The sequence below is a fragment of the Colobus angolensis genome, unplaced genomic scaffold (assembly GCF_000951035.1).
Source record: "Colobus angolensis palliatus isolate OR3802 unplaced genomic scaffold, Cang.pa_1.0 Scaffold68, whole genome shotgun sequence".
NCBI lineage: Eukaryota > Metazoa > Chordata > Mammalia > Primates > Cercopithecidae > Colobus > Colobus angolensis.
This window is the reverse complement of record NW_012120487.1, coordinates 77,295-102,280: the sequence shown is the minus strand read 5'-3', so window position 1 is coordinate 102,280 and position 24,986 is coordinate 77,295. Positions and strand designations below refer to the sequence as shown.

The 24,986-nt window shown below is 49.1% G+C and overlaps 1 protein-coding gene across 1 annotated transcript; it reads left to right on the top strand.

Moving 5' to 3' along the window:
- The first annotated feature begins 6 nt into the window (after positions 1 to 6).
- Positions 7 to 6,044, top strand: TAL1 (T-cell acute lymphocytic leukemia 1). The gene is made up of 3 exons (XM_011926224.1): positions 7 to 45; positions 1,415 to 1,509; positions 5,590 to 6,044. The coding sequence occupies exons 2-3, from the start codon at positions 1,446 to 1,448 to the stop codon at positions 6,042 to 6,044; spliced, it is 519 nt and encodes a 172-aa protein (XP_011781614.1). The 5' UTR covers positions 7 to 45; positions 1,415 to 1,445.
- Positions 6,045 to 24,986: the final 18,942 nt, after the last annotated feature.

Sequence of the window (24,986 nt, the reverse complement as noted above, 5' to 3'; positions counted from 1 at the left end):
CGCGCTGCTCTACAGCCTCAGCCAGCCGCTGGCCTCGCTTGGCAGGTCAGGGACCAGGGGCCACGGGCCAGGGGCTGGGCGGGAGGGGCAGGTGGGCAGGGCGACCACCCCCACCGGGGTTTCCCTTCTGCACAGCGGAGGCGGCCTGCCCTCCTGCCCCGGGGGCCGAGCGGGTGGAGCGCAGGCAGAGGAGGTCATTTTAAACCCAGGGGCTCTAGAGCCTTAAGCTGGAGCCCCCAGTGAGTGCCAGTGAGGGAGGGGCCTTCTGTGAGAGAGAGTGTGCGTGTGGTTGCGGGGTGCATGGCTGTGTGGAAGCCGACAGGAGGGCGTGGACACCTTCGGGGGTGCAGGCGTGTGGCTGGTGTGCTGGGTGGTGGTGTCGTGGGGGACGGAGAGGAGGGAGTCCCCTGAGCGTGGTGGGTACCAGGAAAGAATGTGCCTGCATGTGCTTTGCTGTGAGCAGAGGTAGATGTTTGTGGCTGAGGGTGTGAAATTCATTCGGAAGCGCAGCGCTAGCTGGACAGGCAAGAGATAAGGATATGAGGATGGTGGTAGAGGCACCCTCCCCCAAATCTCTGCTGGAGGGCCCGCCTGAGGTCTGATCTGCCCCTCCACTTCCAGCCCCTCTGCTCCTAGCGGTGGTCTCTGGCCCCAGCCTGTACTCCACTTGCTGTAAGGGCATCCGTTTCCCTGCTGGGGCCACTGTGATGAGGACGGAGAGAAGCGGTAGGGTTGGAATAGAATCCGGAAGATGGGGCTGGGATAGAGTGTGGGACAGTCAGTGAGTCTGGCGGGCACCCAAGAGACAGAGCTATGGAGAGCTTAGAGTGGGTGAGGGCAGAGAGCTAGGGGGAGAATTTCAGCAAAGGGGAGTCAGGGTTTCCTGTCTGTTGTGTATCCACAGCCCCTTATGGGTGGGATGAGGTGGGGGGGAGGGGACAGTGTGCCCCTTTGTGGTGACAGAGATGCACACCATCAGGTGTGAAGATTACCTTTGCCTGAGTGGGCACATGTTTGGGAGTGGAGATATGTGTGGATTGTGTGCTTGTTTCCAAGGCAGGAGAATGGAGAGTGTTTCTATCTGTGAAGTGTGTGTGTGTGTGTGTGTGTGTTCCATGTGTTATTCACCTCTGCTTCTGCATGTGTGCCTGTGTGTTTGTGTGGGGGGATGCGTGGTTAAGGTGTCTCCTCCGTTTGCTTGTTTCATGACAGACAGAGTGAAGGCGTTCCCTGTGTGTGTGTGTGTGTGTGTGTGTGTGTGTGTCTGTGTGCAGCATATTCACTGCTCAGGTGTGAAGGGATCAGGGTTGCCCAGAGGTGGGGGGCTCAACACATGTGGGGAGGATCCCTAAGTAGCCTCTTTCTCCCCTCCCCACAACATGGGATCTTGTGATCTGCCTGGTCCGTCTGACAGCGGGTTTTTTGGGGAGCCGGATGCCTTCCCTATGTTCACCACCAACAACCGAGTGAAGAGGAGACCTTCCCCCTATGAGATGGAGATTACTGATGGTGAGTCTGCCCCACCCCACCGTTGTATCTGCCCCTCACACTGGTTAGAGCCCTTTGCAGGAGGGAACATCTGAGACTACTCTGTAGGTGTCTCACAAAGGTGGGCGGGCCACTTTCGAAACCCAAACTGTTCAGCCCTTCACTCTGCAGCTGAGCTGGGGCCAGGTAAAGTCCTGGCTGGGGCTAGCAGGACCACACTCACAGTCCTGTGAAGAGGAGACATGGAAGAGAGACACATAATGGTGCTTAGTCCAAACCTCTGGAGTTAGTTCCAGTCCCCAGTCCAGGCTCCATTCCTACACTTTGGCAAGGATCCCAAGTGAGTGCAGAAACACACAGTGTCCCCAAACCCCCCATTCTAGGCACTGACCCTCAGGGATTCCCTGCACTTCCTCCCAAGTCTTCCTTAGAGTCTGGAGTCTGCTTCCTCCCTGCAATGAAGTCATCAAGGGTTTCCTCCAAGGACCCTACACAGTAGGCTCCCCTTGTCTCCCATTAACACATTCTGGGCTAAGACCTGGAGTTCCCTTCCTGACATCATGGATTCTACCTTGCCCCCTGGATTCCCTGAGAAGGGCCTTGGCACTGCTCCTTTAAGGTACTTGAATGTTCCCTGAACTTGCAGGGATGGTTTGGATAAATGGGAGATTTGGAAGACCTTCACTGTCTTCCCAAGGTTGACCTTGTATAGTAGATTGGCCCCAGCACCAGGGGTAGGAGAGCAGGTACTTCAGAGCTGAGGGACTTTGAGCCAGACCCAGATGCCCCCAGAACTTCAGCTTGGCTGTGGCCTGGGGCTCCTGTAGGAAGGCTGCCCAAGGCCTCAGAGCCAGGCTGAGATTTATGCTGCAAACTGGTAGGAGGGATATGAGTATGGAGCTGGAGGTGGAGCCCTCTGTGGTGTTCTGGAGAGGAGAGGGGCTGGCGTCTGGACAACAGAAAAGACTTCAAAAGACCCAAGCAGCCTGGGGCACAGGTGTGCAGGGCTGAGAGGCATGGGTGCCTCGCTGCTAGATTAGAGAGGAGTTCTCTAGTGTAGGAGAGGTGGGTGTACCAAACAAGAAGTAGACAGGACCAGCCCTGAAGTTCCCCGGGGATGAGGCATTTTCTGCAATAGGCAGAGGAGGCAGAGTACAGGGGTGAGGGTTTGCGGGGTGTGCAGGAGTGTAAGGCAGTCATTACCTGTAAGTGTTGGCAATATTTACCAAGCACCTACTCAGTGCTGGCCAGAGAGAGAGACAGAGGACACCAGGAGAGGCAGACAGATTCAGGAAAGAGGAAGGTGAGGACAGGGGGTGGTTCTCTGGAAAAAACCAGAGAGGAATAGGCAGACATGTAGGCAAAGGGTGTGTCTAGGGGACACTGAAATTAGAGATTGAACCCAAAAGAGTCCATAGAAGTAGAACTAATGCAAGATCTAGAGTTAGGACTTGATGTGGATTCCTGTTGCTCAATTGCTACCACCATGTATTGGATACCTACTATGTGCCATGGACTATGTGTGCTTGGTTTCTGTTTATTCCTTACCACAAGCTCATGAGGGCAATATTATTGTTTTCATCTCACAGATAAGGAAATTGAGGCTGAGAGAGGTTAAGCAGCTTGATCAAGGTCACACAGCTAAGTCCTGGGTCACACAGCTAAGTCCTGGACCACCCTCATAACACTGGTCTTAAGCTTTGGAATAAGTCTTGACCACTTCCCCACCACCTCCCCTTCTGGATGTAGTCTAGCTCCAGCTGTGACAGCAGTCATAAGCACCCCCTCCGCAATTAGGAGGTCCCTCAAGATCACTAGCATTAGCCATGGTGGAGGGACTGTCCTCCCTATATCACTGCTGAGGGATGCTCTCTGTCTGGCCTGGAGGCCTGAAAGCAACAAGTAATTTCCTCAGAGGCAGCCCAGGGTAGAACTGCCCTGCAGTTGTGCTGTGTTTTTCCCAGGCGAGTCAGCTGGGCTAGCTAGGATTTGGAAAGGCAGCTTCAGAGGTGCCGTGTGTAGGAGATGGTGATCCTTCCCAGGAAAAGTGTGTGTGTGTGTGCGCCCGCACATGCATGTGCATGTCTGTGTGCGTGTAGGAGAGAGAAAGATGATCAGGCAGCAAGTGCAGGATGGATGAGCTGATTCACAGACTGACCACTGAGGTGAGGTCTGCTTCCATCTCAGCTTCAGTCTTCTTAGCTATAAAATGAGCAGTGGGACTTAGATGAGGCCTTAGCCCTTCTCCTCTACCCTGGTTTTCACACTCTGAGGTCTGGTTCCAGGGGTTACTATAAGAGGGCAAATAAATATCCCAGGACTGTCAGTTCCTTCAGTGCACAGAGCTTCCTGGGCTATGTGACCCTGGCTTATGCCTCAATGTTAGGGAGAGAAGCAGTTTCCTCAGCCCAGAAGTTCAAGAGCACTAGCAGGACCCTTCACTGTCTTCCCCTGACTTTACAAATCCCAAGTCAGGCTTGAACACAGCACAGTACTTTGCATGCCATAAGTGCCCTAGACATGTGTGCTGGTGTCCACCAGTGCTCCATAAGTCTTTATACATGGAATGTTAGTGACTAGTGGGCCAAGCCATAATCAGTGCCTTGTAGACACGAGGATACTGAGGCAGGCTTCAGAAGCCTGCCTAGAGCTATAGGCCATGGCTGTGCATAGCTGTGTCTTCACTTCTCTCCTGAGTATGAGAGCCTTTCTGCATTGATCTCTGCTCTCCCCTCCATTCCCCACCTGCCACCATGATGGGTCAGTCAGCAGACGTTTTCTAAGCCCCTACTCTGTGTTTTCTGTCACCCTTAGGATAAAGTCCCCCTACCTTACTGCAGGGCCCTGTGGAGTCTGGACCCTGCCTACTCTGATCTTGTGCACAAAACTCCAGCCAGCCTGGCTTCAGGCCTTGTTTAGTGCAGGGCCTGTATATTCCCTCAGCTTGGATACTCTTCTTCCTCTCCCCTTCCTGTGCCTGGCTAGTTCTTCACAGTCTCAGAACAGCCTTCCCAGCCACTGGAGCTAAACATGGAGCTTCTCTTCATTACAATTCAGCCCTTGTTTTTTTTTTTTTTTTTTTTAATATTTGTTTCCCCATTAAAACGTAAGCTCCATGAGGGCAGGCACTCTATTTAGTTCACCATTGTTCCTCAGTGCCTAGCACAGTGCCTGGTTGTTAGCAAAAAACTGGTACATGGATAATAATAGCTAACATTTATTGACTGCTAAGCTGAGGCAGGCATTGTCTTAAGTTCTTTACCTGTGTTAGGTATTAGACCCATGTAACAGCTCATGACTTAGTAGTACTACCTTCATTTTGCAGGTGATGAAGTCAAGGCACTTCACAAGTTTTGTTTGTTTGTTTGTTTTTTGTTTTTTGAGATGGAGTCTCGCTCTGTCGCCCAGGCTGGAGTGCAGCAGCGTGATCTCCACTCACTGCAAGCTCTGCCTTCCGGGTTCATGCCATTCTCCTGCCTCAGCCTCCCGTGTAGCTGGGGCTACAGGCGCCTGCCACCGTGCCTGGCTAATTTTTTTGTATTTTTAGTAGAGACAAGGTTTCACCCTGTTAGCCAGGATGGTCTCGATCTCCTGACCTCGTGATCCGCCCGTCTCGGCCTCCCAAAGTGCTGGGATTACAGGCATGAGCCATCGCGCCTGGCCCACTTCACAAGTTTTTATGTCACTTGCCCAGAGTCATTTATTTAGGCAGGGATAGTCAAATAAGAATGGAGTCTGTCTCCTTAGACATAGCTGTGAGGCCTCTTGGCACAAGTGAATGGATGAATGAATAACATAAGGTCCCTGTCCTCAAATATCTCACAGCCCAGGGAGGGAGACAAGCACAGAAACGTAAGTAATGATCAAGAGTGATGGAGTTCCAGGGATTGCAGTATGGGGTGGTTGGTTAGATCTGTCTGGAGGGGTTGAAGAAGTTCCCATAGAGGAGGAAGCACAGGAACTTGAATTTGAAGGGTGGATGTTTTCTAAGTGAAAGGAAAGTAGGCATTCTAGGTTTCCCAAGTTTCCCAATGGATGGAGATGCCTTTGGGGAAAGAATCTCAAGCCCATTCTCCTAACCCTTGTCTTCCTGATCTCCAGGTCCCCACACCAAAGTTGTGAGGCGTATCTTCACCAACAGCCGGGAGCGATGGCGGCAGCAGAATGTGAACGGGGCCTTTGCCGAGCTCCGCAAGCTGATCCCCACACATCCCCCGGACAAGAAGCTCAGCAAAAATGAGATCCTCCGCCTGGCCATGAAGTATATCAACTTCTTGGCCAAGCTGCTCAATGACCAGGAGGAGGAGGGCACCCAGCGGGCCAAGCCTGGCAAGGACCCTGTGGTGGGAGCTGGTGGGGGTGGAAGTGGGGGAGGGGGCAGCGCGCCCCCAGATGACCTCCTGCAGGACGTGCTTTCCCCCAACTCCAGCTGCGGCAGCTCCCTGGATGGGGCAGCCAGCCCGGACAGCTACACAGAGGAGCCTGCGCCCAAGCACACGGCCCGCAGCCTCCATCCTGCCATGCTGCCCGCCGCCGATGGAGCCGGCCCTCGGTGATGGGTCTGGGCCAGCAGGATCAGCCGGGAGGGCGTCCTTAGGCTTCTGGGATGGTGGGCTTCAGGGCAGGTGGGATGAGGATTGGGCCGTTCTGAAGCAAGGCGGTGGACTTGAACTTTCCTGGATGTCTGAACTTTGGGAAGCCTTTACTGACCCTGGGGCTGGTTTTTCTGTTTCCTGTACCAGTAGGAGATCAGAAAAATGGAGCAAAGTGGTAGGTACTTTTTGTGAAGACGCACGGTCGTCCCTCTTCCCTCAGTCCCTAATCCTTCCCAAGTAAGAGGCTGGGGTTATCACTGCTTTTGGCCTGGAGTTTGGGATCCCTGTCTTTCCTGAGACCTGGGGTTGTCAGCTCTCATCTGAGGCATCCAACAGTCTCTGCCTTGCCTTTAGCCCCTCCCAAGCTGGCTGGGGTGGCCTGTGTGGCCACTTCCGTCCATATTTATAGGTACCCAATAGCTGCCCATTTCGTGAGCCCCATCTTCACCCAGGCCTATGTTGATCCATCCAGCTTGCCAGATGCTGCAGAGTCACAAGCCTCGAGGTGCCTTCTTCAGGGCCTGGTTGAAGATGATCAGTGGACAGTCTGCTCTAGATGAGCTGGACCAGAGGGTCAGGAAACCCAGTCGCCCTTACTTCTTGCCCTGGGCATCAAAGTTCTGCTTTCTCCCCACTGAGACTTGCCTTCCTAAGCCTGGGGCTGTGGAGACCGTGTCTGCAGCCCTGAGAGAGCCCTGTTGGGCTTTGTGTGAAGGCAGAGAAAGGGACAATGATATTAGAGTGATATGGAGCAAGAGATATTTTGGGCATGTGGACTTCAACTCCTCCACATCACTGTTCATGCTGGCGAGTGAATGCCAGTGTGCTGACGGGCGTATGCTGGTGCTGAGTAGATGCGCAGCCCCATCTGTGCGTTCTCCTAGATGCTTAGAGGGATTTCTTTGCTGTAAGATGTCTATTTGCTGATGTTCTGGTCTGCGTTCCGAATTGAGCACAAACTCTGTCCTATGAATGCTTTGCATTTGGAATTTTTGCTTGACTTCAGTTATTGGTGGAATCTTTAGCTCTCAATAGGACCAGGATCCAGCCTCACTTCTAGGGTATGGGAAGTCCAGTCAGAGACCAGGCCCTGGCTAAGACCCAAACATACACACATTCACTTAGCAGAACCTTAAACACCCCTCAGTTGTGCAGCTGTCATCAAGGGTGTGTCTGGGAGGTTAGTTTAATGCAATAGAAGTGCTCCCCTCTGAAAGTTGTACATGAAATTTTTGTAAATCACATCCTTATCCTTCATCTTTTAAAGAAATAACCACTGCAAGTCCTTTTGTAAAGTGAAGAATCCTTTTGTAGAATGAACCACTGCCCCTTCATTGATTTCCTGTGTCAATCCAGATGGTGGGATGTGGTTTCCTTAAGGTGAGGCCTGTCTGTGACCTGCATCTAAGCCCAGGGGACCAACTGCACAGAAGTCCTCTATGTCTGTCATTGTACCCTTAAGTCACCCCAGCCCTCTCCCTCTAGGCTCTGCCTTCGAGGTCAGAGGAAAGATAGGCTATGGTCCTGTCCTGTCATGCAATAACTCATTACTGTGGCTGTCTGGAAAGCCCCTCTTATAGTTTGGGCTTCAACCCAGTGGCTTGCCTTCACCATGATGGGGCTCTAATTCAGCCATGTGCAGACAGATAATATGTCTGCTCCCCTCCCCTTCCTTTTAAGGAAGGTCCAATTCTTGAGCTTGGGGCAACATTGTTCACCTTTGTAGCACTCTGGCTCCCCATTTAATTTCAGGCTCCCCAGATCATGTTTTGGTGAGCATTAGGGTTGGTTCCTTTCCAATGTTTGGAAGATCCTGTGAGGAACCCCATCTGTCTAAAGATAGAGTCATTGCTGTAGGATCTAAAGCCGTTTGCTTCACAGTGAATTCGCTTGACTTAGGAATGAGAAGTAGCCACAGTGTGGATGGGTGGACGGGTTTCATGAGATGGATCAGATATTTTATCAAGAACTCAAACTTCTGGCTCCCTCTTCTTTCAGACTTGCCATGTGACTCGGGCTTAGCCTATCTCCTGGGGCTATGGTGTGGACTGAATGGGATCATGAAAGTAGACAGTTTTGAGAGCATAAAGAGCTTTTTTTCCCCCCTCAATCTCAATCCTGCAGTGGGGTTTTGCAGCCTGAGTCCACGACCTAGGCAGTGGGTCGGTGTGCCTGACTGCCCAGCATTTGGGTAATTTCTATTGTAAACCACTTTGGCCTGAGTTATCGAGATTGTCCTCATTTCTCCAGATTATCTATTTTTTTGTTGTTTTTTGTGAGAGACAGTGTCTTGTTCTGTCACTCAGGCTGGAGTGCAGTGGTGCCATCATTGCTCTCTGCAGCCTTGAACTCTGGGCTCAAGCAATCCTCCCACCTCAGCCTCCCGAGTAGGGAGGACCACAGGTGTGAGCCACCACACCTGGCTATTTTTTACATTTTTTTCTTTTTTAGTAGAGATGGAGTCTTGCTATATTGCCCAGGCTGGTCTTGAAGTCCTGGCTTCAAGCAATTCTCCTGCCTCTGCCTCTAGAAGCACTGGGATCACAGGTGTGAGCCATTGCACCCAGCCCAGATTGTCTTAATTTCTGTCTTGTTCCAAGGCCAGAGACAGTAATGAGAATGGAAAAGAGATATGGGAACACTGGCAGACTATGTAAAATGTAATGCAACTACCCAAAACAAGCCTGGTAGGAAAGGGCAAGGCTTTAGGTCTTTGTAAGAACTAAAGGAGATCCGTAATTTTTATTTTCACCCTCTGTACCCCATGACCTTATCCTTCCTCTCCTTCCTTGTTACCCATGAAAAACTGGCAACATTCCAAGAATAGCATCTGTACAAAGGGGAAAGAACATAAAGGTAAAACAAAACAAAACACAACATTTTGAGAACAAAGATGACCATAACCACTGAAGGGAATCACATCTTTTAAGACAAATTCATATTCTTTTATTTGTTATGGCAAATGACAAGATGGTACAACCTTTATTCTTTTCTAAAATAAAACAAAGGGCACAGCATCTATAGTCAGCCGACAACTATTTCTGCCTTTTGGGGGTGGGTCTGGCCGTACTTGTGATTTCGATGGTACATGACCCTCTGCTGAAGACTTGCCCCCTGCCCATGTACATAGTGCATTGTTTCTGTGGGCGGGCCCAGCACTTTCCGTCAATGTTGTACTGTATGTGATGAATTGCGTTGGTCTCTGCATTTTTCTGCAGAAGAGGAGTAACCGCTCTAGGTACCTTGATCTTTGTACAGCCCAGAGGCCAACACTGTGGGTGTGTGACTCTTTAGCAAAAAAAACCCATGTGGTGATGATGTGTGTATATATATAAGGATATATCGGGAAGATTTCTAAATAAAAGTTTTACAAAGGGGCCTTAGGACTCTGTGCTTGCATTGCACCCCTAGGCCTCAGACTTAGGACATTGAAAGAAAAGGCATGGCAGGAAACTGTTTCTCCTGACGTGGGGAGCCTCCAGGACTCAGTTGTAGTCTTAGGAAGTGGGATTCCACCCTCGACCCTGAAGGCAGGCCTGTTGGGGAGGAAACAGCCTTCCTCTATAGGGTTTCCATTCTTTCCCTCTGCAAGCCTCATAGAGGGGGCCTGTCCCCTCAGCTTCATGCACCCATGCTTGTAGCTCAGGAAGCCTCAGCAGACATCCCCTCTTTGTGTTGGGATCAGCTTCCATGGCTGGGACAGTTGTATATATCCTAGGTTCAGGACAGATTAAGGCCATACCATAGGAGGGCCCCAGGTTCCCTGATGACTCAACAGTGGCGGCTGCAGCTCTTTTTTTTTTTTTTTTTTGAGATGGAGTCTCGCTCTGTCCCCCAGGCTGGAGTGCAGTGGCCGGATTTCAGCTCACTGCAAGCTCCGCCTCCCGGGTTTACACCATTCTCCTGCCTCAGCCTCCCGAGTAGCTGGGACTACAGGTGCCCGCCACCACGCCCGGGTAGTTTTTTGTGTTTTTTAGTAGAGACGGAGTTTCACCGTGTTAGCCAGGATGGTCTCGATCTCCTGACCTCGTGATCCGGCCGTCTCGGCCTCCCAAAGTGCTGGGATTACAGGCTTGAGCCACCACGCCCGGCTGGCTGCAGCTCTTATGCCTGGTTCTTGAGTACTGGGGACTCAGTGATGAAGTCTGAAGGCATTGGAAGTCGAGAGCGGAGGTTCTGTGGCAGGCTCCATATCATCTGGGAGGACTTCCCTGGAGGTTCGGGAATGGGAATGTGGTTTAGATGATACAACCTTTATTGTTTTCCAAAAATAAAACAAAGGGTACAACATTTGGTGCTGGGGGAAGCCACTGCATGTGGACCATTTGATCCTCAGGGATTTCAGTAGGTCACACAGGCACTTCTAATGAAGTATCATGCCTTCCTTTCTTTCTTTCGTTTATTTAAATATTTTTTTCAAGATATGGGATCTTGCTTCTTCTAGCCTTTTGCCCCAGCTGATCTTGAACTGAGCTCAGGAGTTCAAGTGTCATCAAGGTGAAAAAGAAACAAAAGGTGAAAAACCGGAAGGTTTTTGTCTCAGCCCCTTGAGCAGTTGGGACTACAGCATGTGCCACTGGCACCCTGTTTCATTTAACAAATATTTATTGAGCATCTAGTGTGGGCCTGGTATTGTTCTAGGTACTGGGGATCCCACACTGAATAAAACAAAGATCCCTGTTCTTGTTCTGGTGGAGCTTAACCTCTAGCAGGGGAGATGGTAAACACACAGACACACACATCTTAATAAATATGTTGATTCTATAGTAAGTTACAACGTGATTAGTATTAAGATAAAAGTTGTGCCAGGAGGTGAATTCAAAGACCTCACAGATAACCGTGGCTTCCTTTGGGGTGAACCTTGTTCATCCTGCCAGGCTCTGACTTGGCTGTTCTTGTCCTCAAGGCGCTTCCAACCACAGATAGGAGGGCAGAGGCAGGGCAGTGCTTGGGGACCATGCTCTGGCCTACAGAGAAGCTCCTTGGTTTTTGGAAGCTCCCAGGTGTGCTTCTCCCTGGTACAGGACAAGGAGGTGCCTGGGATGATAGGACGGTGAGATTTAGCCTTGGGGTGAGCTGGCTGTGATCTCAGCAGTGGTGGTGGTGGCCTGGTCTGTGCTCACAGGTGGGAGGAGCAGTGTGAGGAAGGGACCTGTTGTTAAGGGCTTGAGGGAGAGAAATGGGAAAGAGTGATCAGAGAGGCAGGAGAAAAACAGAGAGTGTGCTGTTTTAGAGACTGTGGTGTTCCAGAGGAAAAGGGCCTTTAGGGTGAAGGAAGTGGTTAGCCAAGTCCAAAGCGGCTGAGTGGTCAAGCAAGAAAGGCCTGCAAGTGTTGATTGGATTTAGCAATATGGAGGTCACTGATGACTTGGATGACAGTGACACAAGGGGAGGGATAGAGGCAGAAGCCTCACTGTCCTGGACTAAAGAATGGGAAGAGAGGCGCACCATTTCCAGAAGGACTTTTCCCAGGAGAGGGCAAGGCATTCCACGTTGAGTTCTGGAAGGGCCCTTGAACTCTGCAGCCAACGAGGCAAAACGATGAGGTGATAGAATGTCCAGGCTGCCCTGACCCTTGGGGGCCACCTGGGCTAGTGTCCATGTCTCCAGAAGAGGAGACAGGCCCAGAGAGGAAAAGAGTCTTTTCAGGGCCACATGTCCCATAGTGGTCGGCAGGGGAGGACCAGGCTTCCCACCTCCCAAGACAGCTCAGTTCCTGAGGCACTGGGGGCTCCTCTGTCCTCCAGGGGAAAGGACTGCAACTGGGGCCTTGCCTGAAATGGCCCTGCTGACCAGGTCAGCCTCAACCCTCACCACTTTTTTATTCTCTTTGCTCCGACTGTACCATCATTTCTATTCCAGATCACATTCTTTTATTTTTTTATGACCTTCTGGTTTTTGCACCTGTCGTTTCTTTTTCCCAGGACAATCTACCCATCCTCTCTTTCCGCCCTCCTTTCATTTGGTTAACTTGTCCTCAACATCCAGGAAACTGCCCTGACTATGGGGTCAGCTGCCTCTTTGGTGCCTGCCACGGGCCTTCCTTTCCTTGTCTGCTTTCCCACTAAAACATGAGCTCCTTGAGGCAATACCACGTGCGATCTATCTCTTCGTCTCCAGTGCCCTGTGATAGACCTGGCACAGGGTGCTTTCATCATTTGCTGAATGAGAAGATTCCCCTCTATGGAATCTCCTAGCTCCGTTCCGAGGCCGGTATGGAATGAAAGAGTGGAGATGGGTGGGAGGCAGAATCATTGCTACAGAGATGCAGCTCCAGGGCCTTCTGCGAAAGCCATGGTCCTGAGCTAGTCAGGGGCAGATGTACAGCTCCACCCCTAGCACTGCTTTTGTTGCTGTGGGCAGAGGGAGGACGGTGTGGGCTTTCTTGGGCTGGGCCGCAGCTGCCTCGTTATCATACTGGACCTGGGTGGGGTGAGGTGGGGAGATAGGAAGATTGGGAGGCCGTTGATCTGGTCTGCTCACGGCAGCCCAGCCTCCTCATGCCTGCCCGCTACCTCCTTCTCTATGTGCAAAACAGCTAACTGTTCCCTAGAAGCTAGTACTCCCCCTCTGGCCCCACTGCCCTTGTGAACCAGTAAAGTACCACTGACCAGCCTGTGGGGACACAGGCCATGGTGCTGGGCATGGTGTCCAGCAACAGAGGTTCTGCCACTGTGAGTCAGAGTAAGGAAGGGAGTAAGTGTGGATCACCCAAGCCATCCTCCCCATTGTGCGGAGGAGGAAATGAGAGGCCTGGAGGGGAAGCGGCTTGACTAAGGTTACCCAGGATTGGAGTCAGATCTGAGTCCAGAGCCAGTGCTCACTACCTCTCAGGAAAGGAAGACAAAATAGTCGACAGGTAGTTGGTGTCCTTAGAGCGAATAGGCCTGGGCTGTGCAGGGACACAGCAGCTCAGCCTGCCCCAGCAATCTGCTAGGACTATGAGCAATCAGTGTGGGTGCTGGACAGCTTGCTTCAAGCAGTGGGCCCGGCTTGAGGACAAGCCCAGTGGATAGTCAGGGCAGTCAATTTGGTATCAGTTCAAGAAGAGAGAGGCCGGGGCACAGAAGGCAGTGAATGGGAAGGGCAATTGGGCCAACAGAAAGAGGCTGATCTTTGGAGTCAGACCACTGGGTTGAAGTCCCAGCTGTGGGACTTTGGGTAAATCACTTTACCTCTCTGAGGTTCAGTTTCTTGGTCTGTTAAATGAAGATATTAACACCCATCTTACAGAGCTGTAAGGGTGGGATTTCAAAATAATGTATGTGAAGTGCTTATGTTTTGTAGAAAACAGCCATTATTGTTCATGGAAATGGGATTGAGATAGGGGTATGCTTGGGAATGGCAGAAGAGAGAAAGAAGAGGAAGATGTAGGAACACTCCTCATTCACAGCAACAGGAATTCCTGCTGAGCAGTGCTGGGGAGCCAGCAAGGGACCACCCTGGCCCTGTCTACAGGGGCTCACAGGCTGGGTGAAAGTGGGGTGAAGGGAATGGATACAGAGCCCTCCACCCTGGAGGCAAGTGCTGTGTGAGAGAGGCCTGGTGGCCACGGGAGACCCAGCTCTGGCAGTAGAGACCTGGGGTGAACATTAGCTAAATAGAAGGAGCCTGAGGAAGAGGCTTGGGGAAAGCCTCCTGGAGGGGGTGCCATTTTCTGTCTTGGGCCCGCATCTCTCAATGGCAGATGCGGGCTGCCCCAGGGATGCTCATCCTCCTGGGTCCCCTCCTCCTGTCCATGCCACCTGGCTCAGGACTGGGCTGCTGGAGCTCCCTGCTGCCCACTGTCCTGTTCCTCTGGCTCCTCCTTTCTCTTCCTACTTCTCCCCACTTGCTTGGTCCGAGCCCTGCCTCCCTCCCAGCTCCCGGCCTTTTCTGTCCACACAATAACAGGATGTGATCCGTTCGAAGAGAGGAAGTGGGGAGGACGGGCAGTGCTGATAGCGCATTTCTGACTCTCCACTCTCCACTCCTCCCCTCCCCTTTGGACCAGCCCCTGCAGCTGCTCTGTCTGGGTCTCCCTCTGGGTTCAGAAGGGATGAGTTTGGGATCGTTAGGCCAAACCTATGGAGAGATGCACACTAGCCATGCTCTCTGCAGAGCCTGCCTTCCTAGGAGATTCACTGGGTTAGCTTTGGACCCTGGGTTATTCTGAGCTGCTGGAGCTTGAGGATGGCAGATGGGTCCCTCACCTCTAGATAGCAGGGTGCCACCTGCCCATCTGCTTCCCGAAGTCCACATGTGTCTGTCTGATCCAAGCAGAGGGATGATAGAATCAGTGGAATATCCTTATCAAGTACTGTCTATGCTTGGCCTTGCACAGCATGTGGGATGGGCTGCACGATGAGGAAACAGTTTCCAAGAGGCAAAGCGGGAACTAGGAACTAAGCTGGAGCTAGAACCTAGATCTGCTGGTGTTCTATCACCTCTCTTAGGTCAGCATTGTCAAATAGAACTTTCTGTGATCATGGCAGTGTCCTGTGTCTGACCTGTCCAATGTTATAGCCACTAACCACATGTGGCTCTTCAGCACTTGAAGTGCAGCTAGTGCAAGTCATTGCATTTTTATTCGTTTAACACAGTGATTTATTTATTTATTTAATTATTATTATTTTTTCAAGACAGAGTTTTGCTCTTTCCCCCAGGCTGGAGTGCAGTGGTGCAACGTCAGCTCACTGCAACCTCTGCCTTCCAGTTTCAAGCAATTCTCCTGCCCCAACCTCCCAAGTAGCTGGGATTACAGGTGCCTGCCACCACACCCAGCTAATTCTTGTATTTTTAGTAGAGTCAGGGTTTCACCATGTTGGCCAGGCTGGTATCGAACTCCTGACCTCATGATCTGCCCGCCTCAGCCTCCCAAAGTGCTGGGATTACAGGTGTGAATCACTGTGTCTGGCCAACAGCGTGAATTTTAAGTTGAATTATTCTGAATGTAAGGGCCATGTGTGGCTAGTGGTTGCCATGCTGGACAACACAGTTTTAGCCTTTCTAATTCATTAAGTCATTGTACACTTATGGTCATCTTTGCTGAACAGGGAAGTTCTAGGAATGCAGACCAATCAGGTAGTTGCAGGCATGTGAAGTGCTGCCCTAGAAGTCCGCCAGGGCAGGAGTCTGACTCCCCTGGAGGTCATGCAAGGCTTCCAGGAGAAGTTGGTTCTTGAAGGATGAATAGGAATTTGTCAGGTGTGCAAAGAGAGGAATGGCATTCAGGGTAGCAGGAACAGCAGGACAGAGGTACAGCCTTGGGAAAGAGTGGGCTGTGCTTTGGAAGCTGCAGCCTGGGCAGCTGGTAAGGCACCTGTGGTGGAGAGTGTTAGGGCTGAAGAGGTCTCAGGGCCTTGAATGCTGCGAAGCAATGGGAAGTCACAGAGGGTTGTGAGCAGGTAGGAGGACATCAGATCATTTTTTAGGGACTTTCTGGGTAATCAATGTGGAAAGGCCACACTGAAGGCAGGGAGACCACTGAGGTGTCAGAGAGCTGCAGGCCCCCACAGCATGGCACAGCGAGGCTGCTTAGAGAGAGGCAGGAAAGCTTGTCTTCCTGCTTCCACAGAGTCAGACAGCAGGATATGTTTGAGAAAAGCAAGACTGCAGTGCTATGGTCCTAGGACTTGAAGACCTGGAGCCCAGGAGAGCCCGGAATCCTCCTGCAGCCAAGCCTCAGCGAGCTCTTTCTTTTCCCAGCACACTTCCACAACCTCTCCACCTATTCCACCTTCCTACTTCATTCCTATTATGATGCCAGTACCCAGAGAAGAGCAGAGATGAGGCTCTGATGTGTCAGAGTAAAAATGCTTTATGCAAATTCTCTGTGAAGATCAAGTGTCGGTAGGAGGCCGGGGGCCTCCACATCCCAGACCTGGGAAGCTCAGAAAGAGGATGTGAGTCACCAAAGTTTAGCCTCAGCTGCTCTAAGCCTTGTGCTGTTTATGTTCAAAGGCTGTGCTTTCACTTCTGTTGTCCTGCTGATCCCTGCTGATCCCTCCCTAGAATCCAGTGTAGAGCGGACGGTTACTCCTATTTTACAGATGAGGAATACTGAGGTCACAGAAGTGATTTGCCCAAGGTCAAGTGGCTAAGAGAGAAGCTTAACTGGGATTCCATCCTGGGCTGTTTGGAGAGCCAGTCCCCATACTGTACATCAGGTGAGCTACGAATACTGCCATGATCACTACAGACAGGCACTGCACAGTTCCAGACCATTAGGACAGGACTCCTCTGAGGGGAAATCAGGGGAGGGCCCCATATGCAGGGGGAGGGGTAGTTTGGCTCTGCGTTATTTCATGAGTTCCCTGATTTAGGGGAGATACAATGTCTCCTGACTCAGTCTCACTCATGCAGATGGTGGTCTGATGATAACATCACCTGCCCCTGCCTGGCTCTCACACCCTTGCCATCCCGTGACAAGAGTCCCCCAAGACCCCTGCCTTTCCAAGACTGACTAGAGCTACGGGACCAAGTTGGAAAACCCTTTCCCACCCTATGCCTGGTGACAGCTCAGCCAGCTGAGCCACAGGAGCCCAGGGTCCTCAGCCCTTCCCAGCTAACGCTCTGCGGCTTGGGACCTGCGGTGTTCCTGTGTCCCAGGCTCTGCAGGATCTCGGAGGGGGCTGGGCCTTCTGCCCTCTGGCAGTTCCCACACGGGCTGGCTGAGGCTCCTACTCTCTGCACTCCGCCCCTCTCTCCAGCAATCCCCTGGGAGCCACTGTATTCAATGGGCTATCAGGCTTCCCCATCACTCTCACGCCCCCCTCCATTACCCCTGAATAGGTGGGATCCAGACCCACACAAGCACTCCCAGCCCCAAGTCCCCAGCCAATCTTTCCCAGGATCGCCTGGGACCTCACAGTTCTGATGCATTACCTGCCTAGCCCTGCTCAAGACTCAAGGTCCTGGGAGGCTGGCACTCCAAGAGACTGCCATTCAATTGTTTGGCAACAGCATATTCTAAAGCAGCAGTGTAAACTCAGCGCCAATACCCTCAGATTGTAAGATTCTGCTCAGTGAGCCTCAGATGCCAAGATTCTGCTCAGTGAGCCTAGTCCCAGGTAAAAGTTGGGATCTCTAAGAGCTCCGTTTCCATCACCCTAAGCACTGCCATTCGGGGATTCTGTGTGTCTCCAGCGTCCTTTGGGTTTCTGGCAGCTGCAGCAGCTTCTGGCCACAATACAAGGAGAGGCCTACACGGGGTGGGGCAGGCAGGACAGGCGGTGGTTGCCTGGCTTGTTTTTTTGAGGGGAGGTGGGAGGCTGTTGGCCATGGGCCCCTTTAGGGTCCACATCTGCTGGGTTGGGGCTTAGCCAAAGCCAGGCTGTCCAGTCCAGTTGCTGGGCTGCGGAGGCGAGGCAGGGAGTCCGGCTGGCAGGCTGTGTGATGCTAATGAGGCAGGGAGGCGCGGCTTTTGTCCTGCACTTGTCCTTGCTGGAGGGTCCTTGGAGAGAGAAACAGGTCCCTCCTCAGACCCAAGTGGCTGTGATTAGCCTTCCATCACTCACTTTGATGGTTCCCAGTCCTCTGAGGGGCGTGGATAGGGACTGGGGAGGGGAGCCAAGCAAGCCTGGTCCCGTGCCCATCCCTGTGCTTTCCAGGGAGCATCCAAAAAAGAAAAAAACCACACTGAGTCAAGACCAGAGTGACAACACTGCTCCATCCTCTTCTCCCTGAAGGGCCCTCGAGCTCCCCAAGGGATCCAGTGCATCCTTTCTGACTTTCCAGCTCTGAGCCTTTGCCACACCTGAGATGCCCTTTCTGTAGACTCCCATGCCGGGAGCAGGTTTTGGGTCAGACTCAATCTCAGGTGCTGCAAGCTGCTGTTTCCCTCCACCTCCGGGAACTGGGGCCTCTCCTATTTCTGAACGCACAGAGCCCCTGAGCTGTGTCTAGGTGCTGCTCAACATCGCCTGCGTTCGAGTCCTGACCTCATCGCCTTGTTTGTTCATGAGCTGCTCAGTCCTGAGGCAATGTGTCACTGGTTGGTCGCTAATGGTCCCATCCTGCCCAGTGTGTGTGGGGCCCACCCACAGGAGGTGCTTAGTGAATATTTACTGAGTGATCTCATCAGACTCCAGGGTGGGTGAGCACAAATGAATCATTAAAGTTTGTAATGATTCATTGTACAGATGGGGAGGGATGTGACTTGTGCAGGGCCACGCAGGATGGTGAGTGACTTAGCTCCCCAGCATCAGCTCTAGATCTCTTCTAGAGCAGGGCATCTCCAAGGTGAGTCCGGGGACACCCAAGAACTCTGAGGAGAAAGTTCAATGGGACATAAACCTGAATGGGAAAAATGTTACATCTTTATTTTCATCACCCCGTGACTGAAACTTAGTTTTTCCTTCCATTGTTAACGTAGGCAGCAAATCAAATCACAGCACTAGCAAACAGCGTCTGCGACTTTCGTTACCAACAGAAATTACATCCCAGGTGATAGATTACCTTGAAATATTGTTCCCAATCATTGTCTTTTTGAAATTATGGTTGGTATTAGACCTGTTGCTAGATCTTTTCATTTAATCCATGAGTAGGGAGGCACACATACAATTACATCATAAAAATTTAAAATATCTTGACACTTGTATTTCAATGCCTTTGATTTTCATTATTCTATGTATTTTATTTTTAAGGCATTAATTTGTAAGGGGATCACAGACTCCACCACACTGCCCCAGAGGTCCATGGTACACAAGGCCAAAGCCTCTGCACAAAGGAGTGGCCTCGCTGACCCTCCAGCCCAGAGCTTGCATCTTTCCCGGCTCCATCTCTAGTTGGGAAGGGTTTGCATCGTACACTGGCGTCCTGATTTTGTAGGAAAGTTGCAGGAGAGGTAGGCACCTGCTTGTGTGATTGAAGGGGGCTTGAATGCTCCAATGTAGCTGTCACTTTTAAAATCAGTATTTGTTGAGCACATCACACGTGCGAGGTCCTGTTCTTAAAGCAATGACCAGAATAGAGCAATGAAAAAGAAACATTTTCTTTTGTGAAGTTTATATTCTGAGTGGAGAGACAGATGATAAATAAGAAAAATAAGTTAAATAAATAGTGGATTGGATGGGGATAAATGCCAAGGAGAAGAATGAAACTGGGAAAGGGAATGGGGACCCTGTGTGTGTGTGTGTGTGTGTTTTAGGGGGTTTTCAATGAAGGGAGGCCTTTTTTGGAAGTAAGCAGGAGGATCTCACAGAAGAGGGGTCACTGGAGTCAAGACCTGAAGGAGATAAGGCAACAAGCCATGCAGATGTTTGGGGAAAGAGTGTAATGGAGGGGAACAGCTAGTGCAGGGGCCCTGAGGCTGCAGTGTACCTGGTATGGACTGGTCCCGGGCAGCAAGGAAGCAGGAATGGCTGGAATGAGGAGGAGAGGAGTGAAAGATGGGTTGCAGAGGTACCACATGGAGCCTGTAGTCCACATAGGGACTTTGGCTTTTACTTTGGACGGGATGCAATACCATTGGAGGATTTGTTTTATTATTCTTTTATTTATATTTATTTATTTATTTTTGAGACAGGGTCTCTCTCTGTTGCTCAGGTTGGAGTGCACTGGTATAATTATAGCTCACTGCAGCCTTGATCTCCCAGGCTCAAGCAATCTCCCTACCTCAGCCCACTGAGTAGCTGGAACCACAGGCAGGCACCACCATGCCTTTGTTTTTTTTTTTTTTTTTTTTTTTTTTTTTTGAGACAAATTCTTGCTCTGTCGCCCAGGCTGAGTGCAGTGGCGCGATCTCGGCTCACTGCAAGCTCCACCTCCCAGGTTCACGCCATTCTCCTGCCTCAGCCTCCCGAGTAGCTGGGACTACAGGTGCCCACCACCATGCCTGGCTAATTTTTTGTATTTTTAGTAGAGACGGGGTTTCACCAAGTTAGCCAGGATGGTCTCCATCTCCTGACCTTGTGATCCGCCCGCCTCGGCCTCCCAAAGTGCTGGGATTACAGGTGTGAGCCACTGCACCCGGCCGCCTTTGGTTTTTAGTAGAGATGAGGTCTCACTATGTTGCCCAGGCTGGTCTGGAACTCCAGAGCTCAAGCAGTCCTCCAACCTCGGCCTCTCAGAGTGCTGGCATTACAGGTGTGAACCACTGTGCCCAGCCCCATCGGAGAATATTGAATAGGCAAGGGACTAAATTTTCAAAACAATCTCTCTGGCTGTCATGGTGAGAGCAGAAAGAATGGAGCATAGCAAAATTGGGGAGATCTGTTAGGACACTATTGTGATAAGGCTAATGAGAGATAAGGGACTTGGATGTTGTACCAATGGAGGTGGTAATAAGTATTACTATAGAAGTCTAGATATATTTAGAAAGAGCCAAGAGGACCTACTGATGGATCCAGTGTGGAGAGCGTCAGAAAATCAAAATCAACTATGAGATCCTTCCTGTGAATTGCTGGGGGACTGGAACACCACATACTAAGCGGGAAGGCTGTGGGAGGAGCTGGTTTTCAGTGGGGTGAGCTCAGGAGCTCAGTTCAGGACATCTTATGTTTGAGACACCTGTCAGCGGAGTGGTCTGGGCTGGAAATGTGACTTTGGAAGAGATCTGCATTTGAATGGTATATGATGCAGACAGGGCTGGGTCACCTGCCGCCATTCAGCGAGCACTGTGCCGAGTGCTTTCTAGCACCTTCTCACCTGACTCCCCCAACAAACCCAAGAGAGGCTGCTATTATCACCCCCTTTATATAGATGGATAGACTAAAACCCAAGGGGGCAAGGGACTCACTAAAGTCACACCACCAGGAAAAAGCAGAAGCGGATTCCAACTTACATGTGTCCCATTTCAGAACTCAAGCTCTTTAACCCATATGTACTATTGTAATTTCTTCTTTTTTATTTTATTTTTATTGATACATAATATTTGTACATATTTATGGGGTACATGTGATTTTTGTTACATGCATAGGATGTATAATGATAAAGGCAGGTATAATGATAAAGGATGTATAATGATAAAAGCTCGAGTATTTGTCATTTCTTTGTGTTGGGAGCATTTCAAATCCTCTTTTCTAGCTTTTTTTTTTTGAATCAGAGTTTCACTCTTGTCACCCAGGCTGGGGTGCAACGGCGCGATCTTGGCTCACTGCACCCTCCACTCCCCAGGTTCATGTTCAAGCAATTCTCCTCCTCAGCCTCCCAGGTTGCTGGGATTATAGGCGCCTACCACCATGTTCAGCTAATTTTTGTATTTTTAGTAGAGATGGGGTTTCACCATGTTGACCAGGTCGGTCTTGAACTCCTGACTTCAGGTGATCTGCCAGCCTCAGCCTCCCAAGGATGGTGTCAATTTTTTAAATTTGAGCAACCGGTTATATGGTGGTGCCATTTACTGAGGAGCATAGGACAGGGGGTACAAGGAGAGAAGCAGGCTTAGGGGAAAGAGTAAATTCACTCCGGGCACGCCGAGCTTGAGATGTCTGTGAAATCAAGTGGAAATGCTGACAACATAGTTGGATATGCAGACTTGAAACTGCAGAAATACCAAGCCTTTAAATATAGATTTGGAAGTTATCAACATAGAGGTGGTAATTTACATCATGGGATTCACCCACCAAGAGGGTATGGAATGAGAAGTGGAACAAGATCTGTGAGGAATGCAGCACCTCAAGCTAGTCAAGGGGAGAGAAACAACTGGAGGAGACAAAAGAAGCAACCAGAGAAGGAGGAGAAGAATGGGGAGATGTGGAGTGCTGGATAATGGAGAAGACGGGTTCAAGATGCTAGGAAGTGCTGGGATTACAGGCTTAAACAATCACGCCCGGCTGCTATTTTGAAATATGCAATACACCGTTGTTAGCTGTAGTCACCCTATTCTGCTGTTGAACAGTAGAACTTATTCCTTCTATCTCACTGGATGTTAACCCATTAACCAACCTCTCTTCATCCCACACACCTTTCTCAGCCTCTGTAACTATAATTCTACTCTACCTCCATGAGATCAATTTTTTTTAAGTTTCCAAATATGAATAAGAACATGAAATATCTGTTTTCCTGTGTCTGGCTTATTTTACTTAACATAATGACCTCCAGTTCCATTTATGTTCCTGCAAATGACAGGATTTCACCCTTTTTTATGGATGAATACTATTCCATTGTGTATATGCACCATATTTTCTTTATCCATACTTTCATTGATAGACACAAGTTGATTCCATGTCTTCGCTATTGTGAATAGTGCTGTAATAAACATGAGGATGCGTGTATTTCTTTGATATACTGATTTTTCCCCTTTGGATAAACACCCTATAGTGGGGTTGCTGGATGATATGGTAGTTCTGTTTTTAGTTTTTTGAGAAATCTCCATAATGTTTTCCATAAACACTGTTCTAATTTATGTTCTCACCAATAGTGTATAAGAGTTCTCTTTTCTCTGCATCCTTGCCAGCATCTGTTATTTTCTGTCTTTTTGATAATAGTCATTCTAACTGGGGTAAGATGATATCTTATTGTGGTTTTGATTTGCATTTCCTTGATGATTAGTGATGTTGAACATTTTTTTCATATGCCTGTTGGCCGTTAGTATATCTTCTTTCGAGAAATGCTATTCAGATCCTTTGCCCATTTTTTAATGATATTGTTTCTTGTTTTGCTCCTGAGTTTCTTGTATATTCTGGATATAGTTCCTTGTTAAATGAATAGTTTGCAAATATTTTCTCCCATTCTGTAGGTTGTCTCTTCACTCTTTTTTTCCCTGTGGTTAAACTTTCAAGTTTAATATAGTCTCATTTGCCTATTTTTGTTTTAGTTGCCTGTTCTTTTGGGGTCTTAGCCATAAAGTCTTTGCCTAGATCAATCATCCTGAAGTGTTTCTTCTATGTTTTCTTCTAGTAGTTTTTCAGTTCTAGGCCTTACATTTCAGTCTTTAATCCATCTTGAGTTGATTTTTGTATATGGTGAGAGATAGGTGTACAATCTCATTCTTCTGAATGTAGATGTCCAATTTTCCCAGCAACATTTATTGAACAGGGTATCCTTTTCCCAATGTAGATTCCTGGCATCTTTGTTGAAAGCCAGGTGAGTGTAAATATATGAATTTATTTCTGGGTTCTCTGTTCTGTTCCATTGTTCTATGTATGTATTTTTATACCAATACCACACTGTTTTGGTTGCTATAGCTTTGTAATATATTTTAAAGCCAAATAGAGTAATGCCTCCAGCTTTGTTCTTTTTGCTTAGGATTGCTTTGGCTGTTTGGCCTCTTTTTTGGTTCCATATGAATTTTAGATTTTTTTATTTCTGTGAAAAATAGCTTGGTATTTTGATAGGGATTGCATTGAATGTATAAATTACTTTCAATTAGTATTGTCATTTTAACAATATTAATTCTTCCAGTCCATGAACATAAGATGTCTTTCCATATGTTTATGTCCTCTTCAATTTCTTTGATCAGTATTTTGTAGTTTTCCTTGTAGAGATCTTTTACTTCCTTGGTTAAATTTATTTCTAGGTATTTTATTTTAATTTTTGTAGCTATTATAAATGGGATTGCCTTATTGGTACAATTTCTTCTTTTGTGCTCCTCCATGCTACCTCCCTCCTTTCCTTCCCTTCACTTCCTCTCTTCCCCCTCCCTTCCATTTTTTGTTTGTTTGTTTTCAAGATATTTACCTTTAGCTTTCAAGTATTTTTGGAAGTATAGTTAGAGTGAATACTCAGCATCTTTTTTTTTTTTTTTTTCTTTTTACGGAGTCTCCCTCTGTTGCCTAGGCTGGAGTGCAGTGGTGTGATCTCTGCTCACAACCTTTGCTTCCCAGGTTCAAGCGATCCTCCTGTTTCAGCCTCCCGAGTAGCTGGGATTACAGACGTGCGCCACCATCCCCGGTTAATTTTTGTATTTTTAGTAGAGATGGGGTTTCACTGTATTGGCCAGGCTGGTCTCAAACTCCTGACCTCAGGTGATCCACCTGCCTTGGCCTCCCAAAGTGCTGGGATTACAGCCCTGAGCCACCACTCCCGGCCAACACTAAGCATCTTTTAAAATTGTCTTAAATTTTTTTATGGACATTTTCAAACATATATGAAAGTAGAGAATAATAAATGGCATGAATCCAATTTCAGCAATTGTCAACATGTGAGTAATGTTGTTTTGCCTATACCTCTATCTGTCCCCACGCTCCCTGTCCCCACAATGCCTTATTATGAAGCAAATCTCAAACTTCATATTATTTCATCTGCAAATGTTACTATCTTTATTAGTTGATTTAATTAAAAATTACTGAACATCTGCTCTGTCAGGTTATATGCTATGTTCTGATAAATTCTTAATCATCTTTCAAAGCTCAAATGTCACCTCTTCCTGGAAGCTTTCCCTGATTTTCCCTTCTCCCAAAAGAACTTAATGACTCCTTTCCTGGCATTCAGATTATATGCCTCCTTCACAGTGCTCACTGTTTAATAGCAATTATTTTAAATGTGAGGAGATAGTATAATATAATGCTTAAGAGCTTTGGAAACAAATAGACTTGGGTTAAAATTTCAATTTTTGCTTCAGAATCAAATAGACTTGGGTTAAAATTCTGCTTTCTGAGCTTAATTCCTCTGAACCTCAGTGTTCTTATCAGTAAAATGGGATATAGCACTCACCTTATATTGTGGGGAATAAATGGGTTATGAATCCAAAGTACCTTGCACAGTGCCTGGCACATAGTGAGCATTCCTTCAAGAAGTTACATGCTTCTCTTGCCACACTGTGCTGGAGGCAGGACCACAACTGTCTCTTGTGTGTGTGCTGGCACCTGGAAGCCTCTGTAGAAGAGTGTGGGAGGGGCAGCCTCCAATTACAGAAAGCAGGCAGACTGGGCCCTAGCAGCCCTGCCTGGCCGTAGACAGATTATCTGGCAAAGAGGGCTTCTGGTTCAACTTTTGGCTATTTAAGGGCATTAGTAAAAATCTGGAAAAATGACTTGATTT

Coding starts and splice junctions, on each gene's coding strand:
- TAL1 (XM_011926224.1), top strand. CDS start 1,446: ATGTTCACCACCAACAACCGAGTGAAGAGGAGACCTTCCCCCTATGAG. Junction 1,510..5,589: donor TGAGATGGAGATTACTGATG/GTGAGTCTGCCC, acceptor CCTGATCTCCAG/GTCCCCACACCAAAGTTGTG.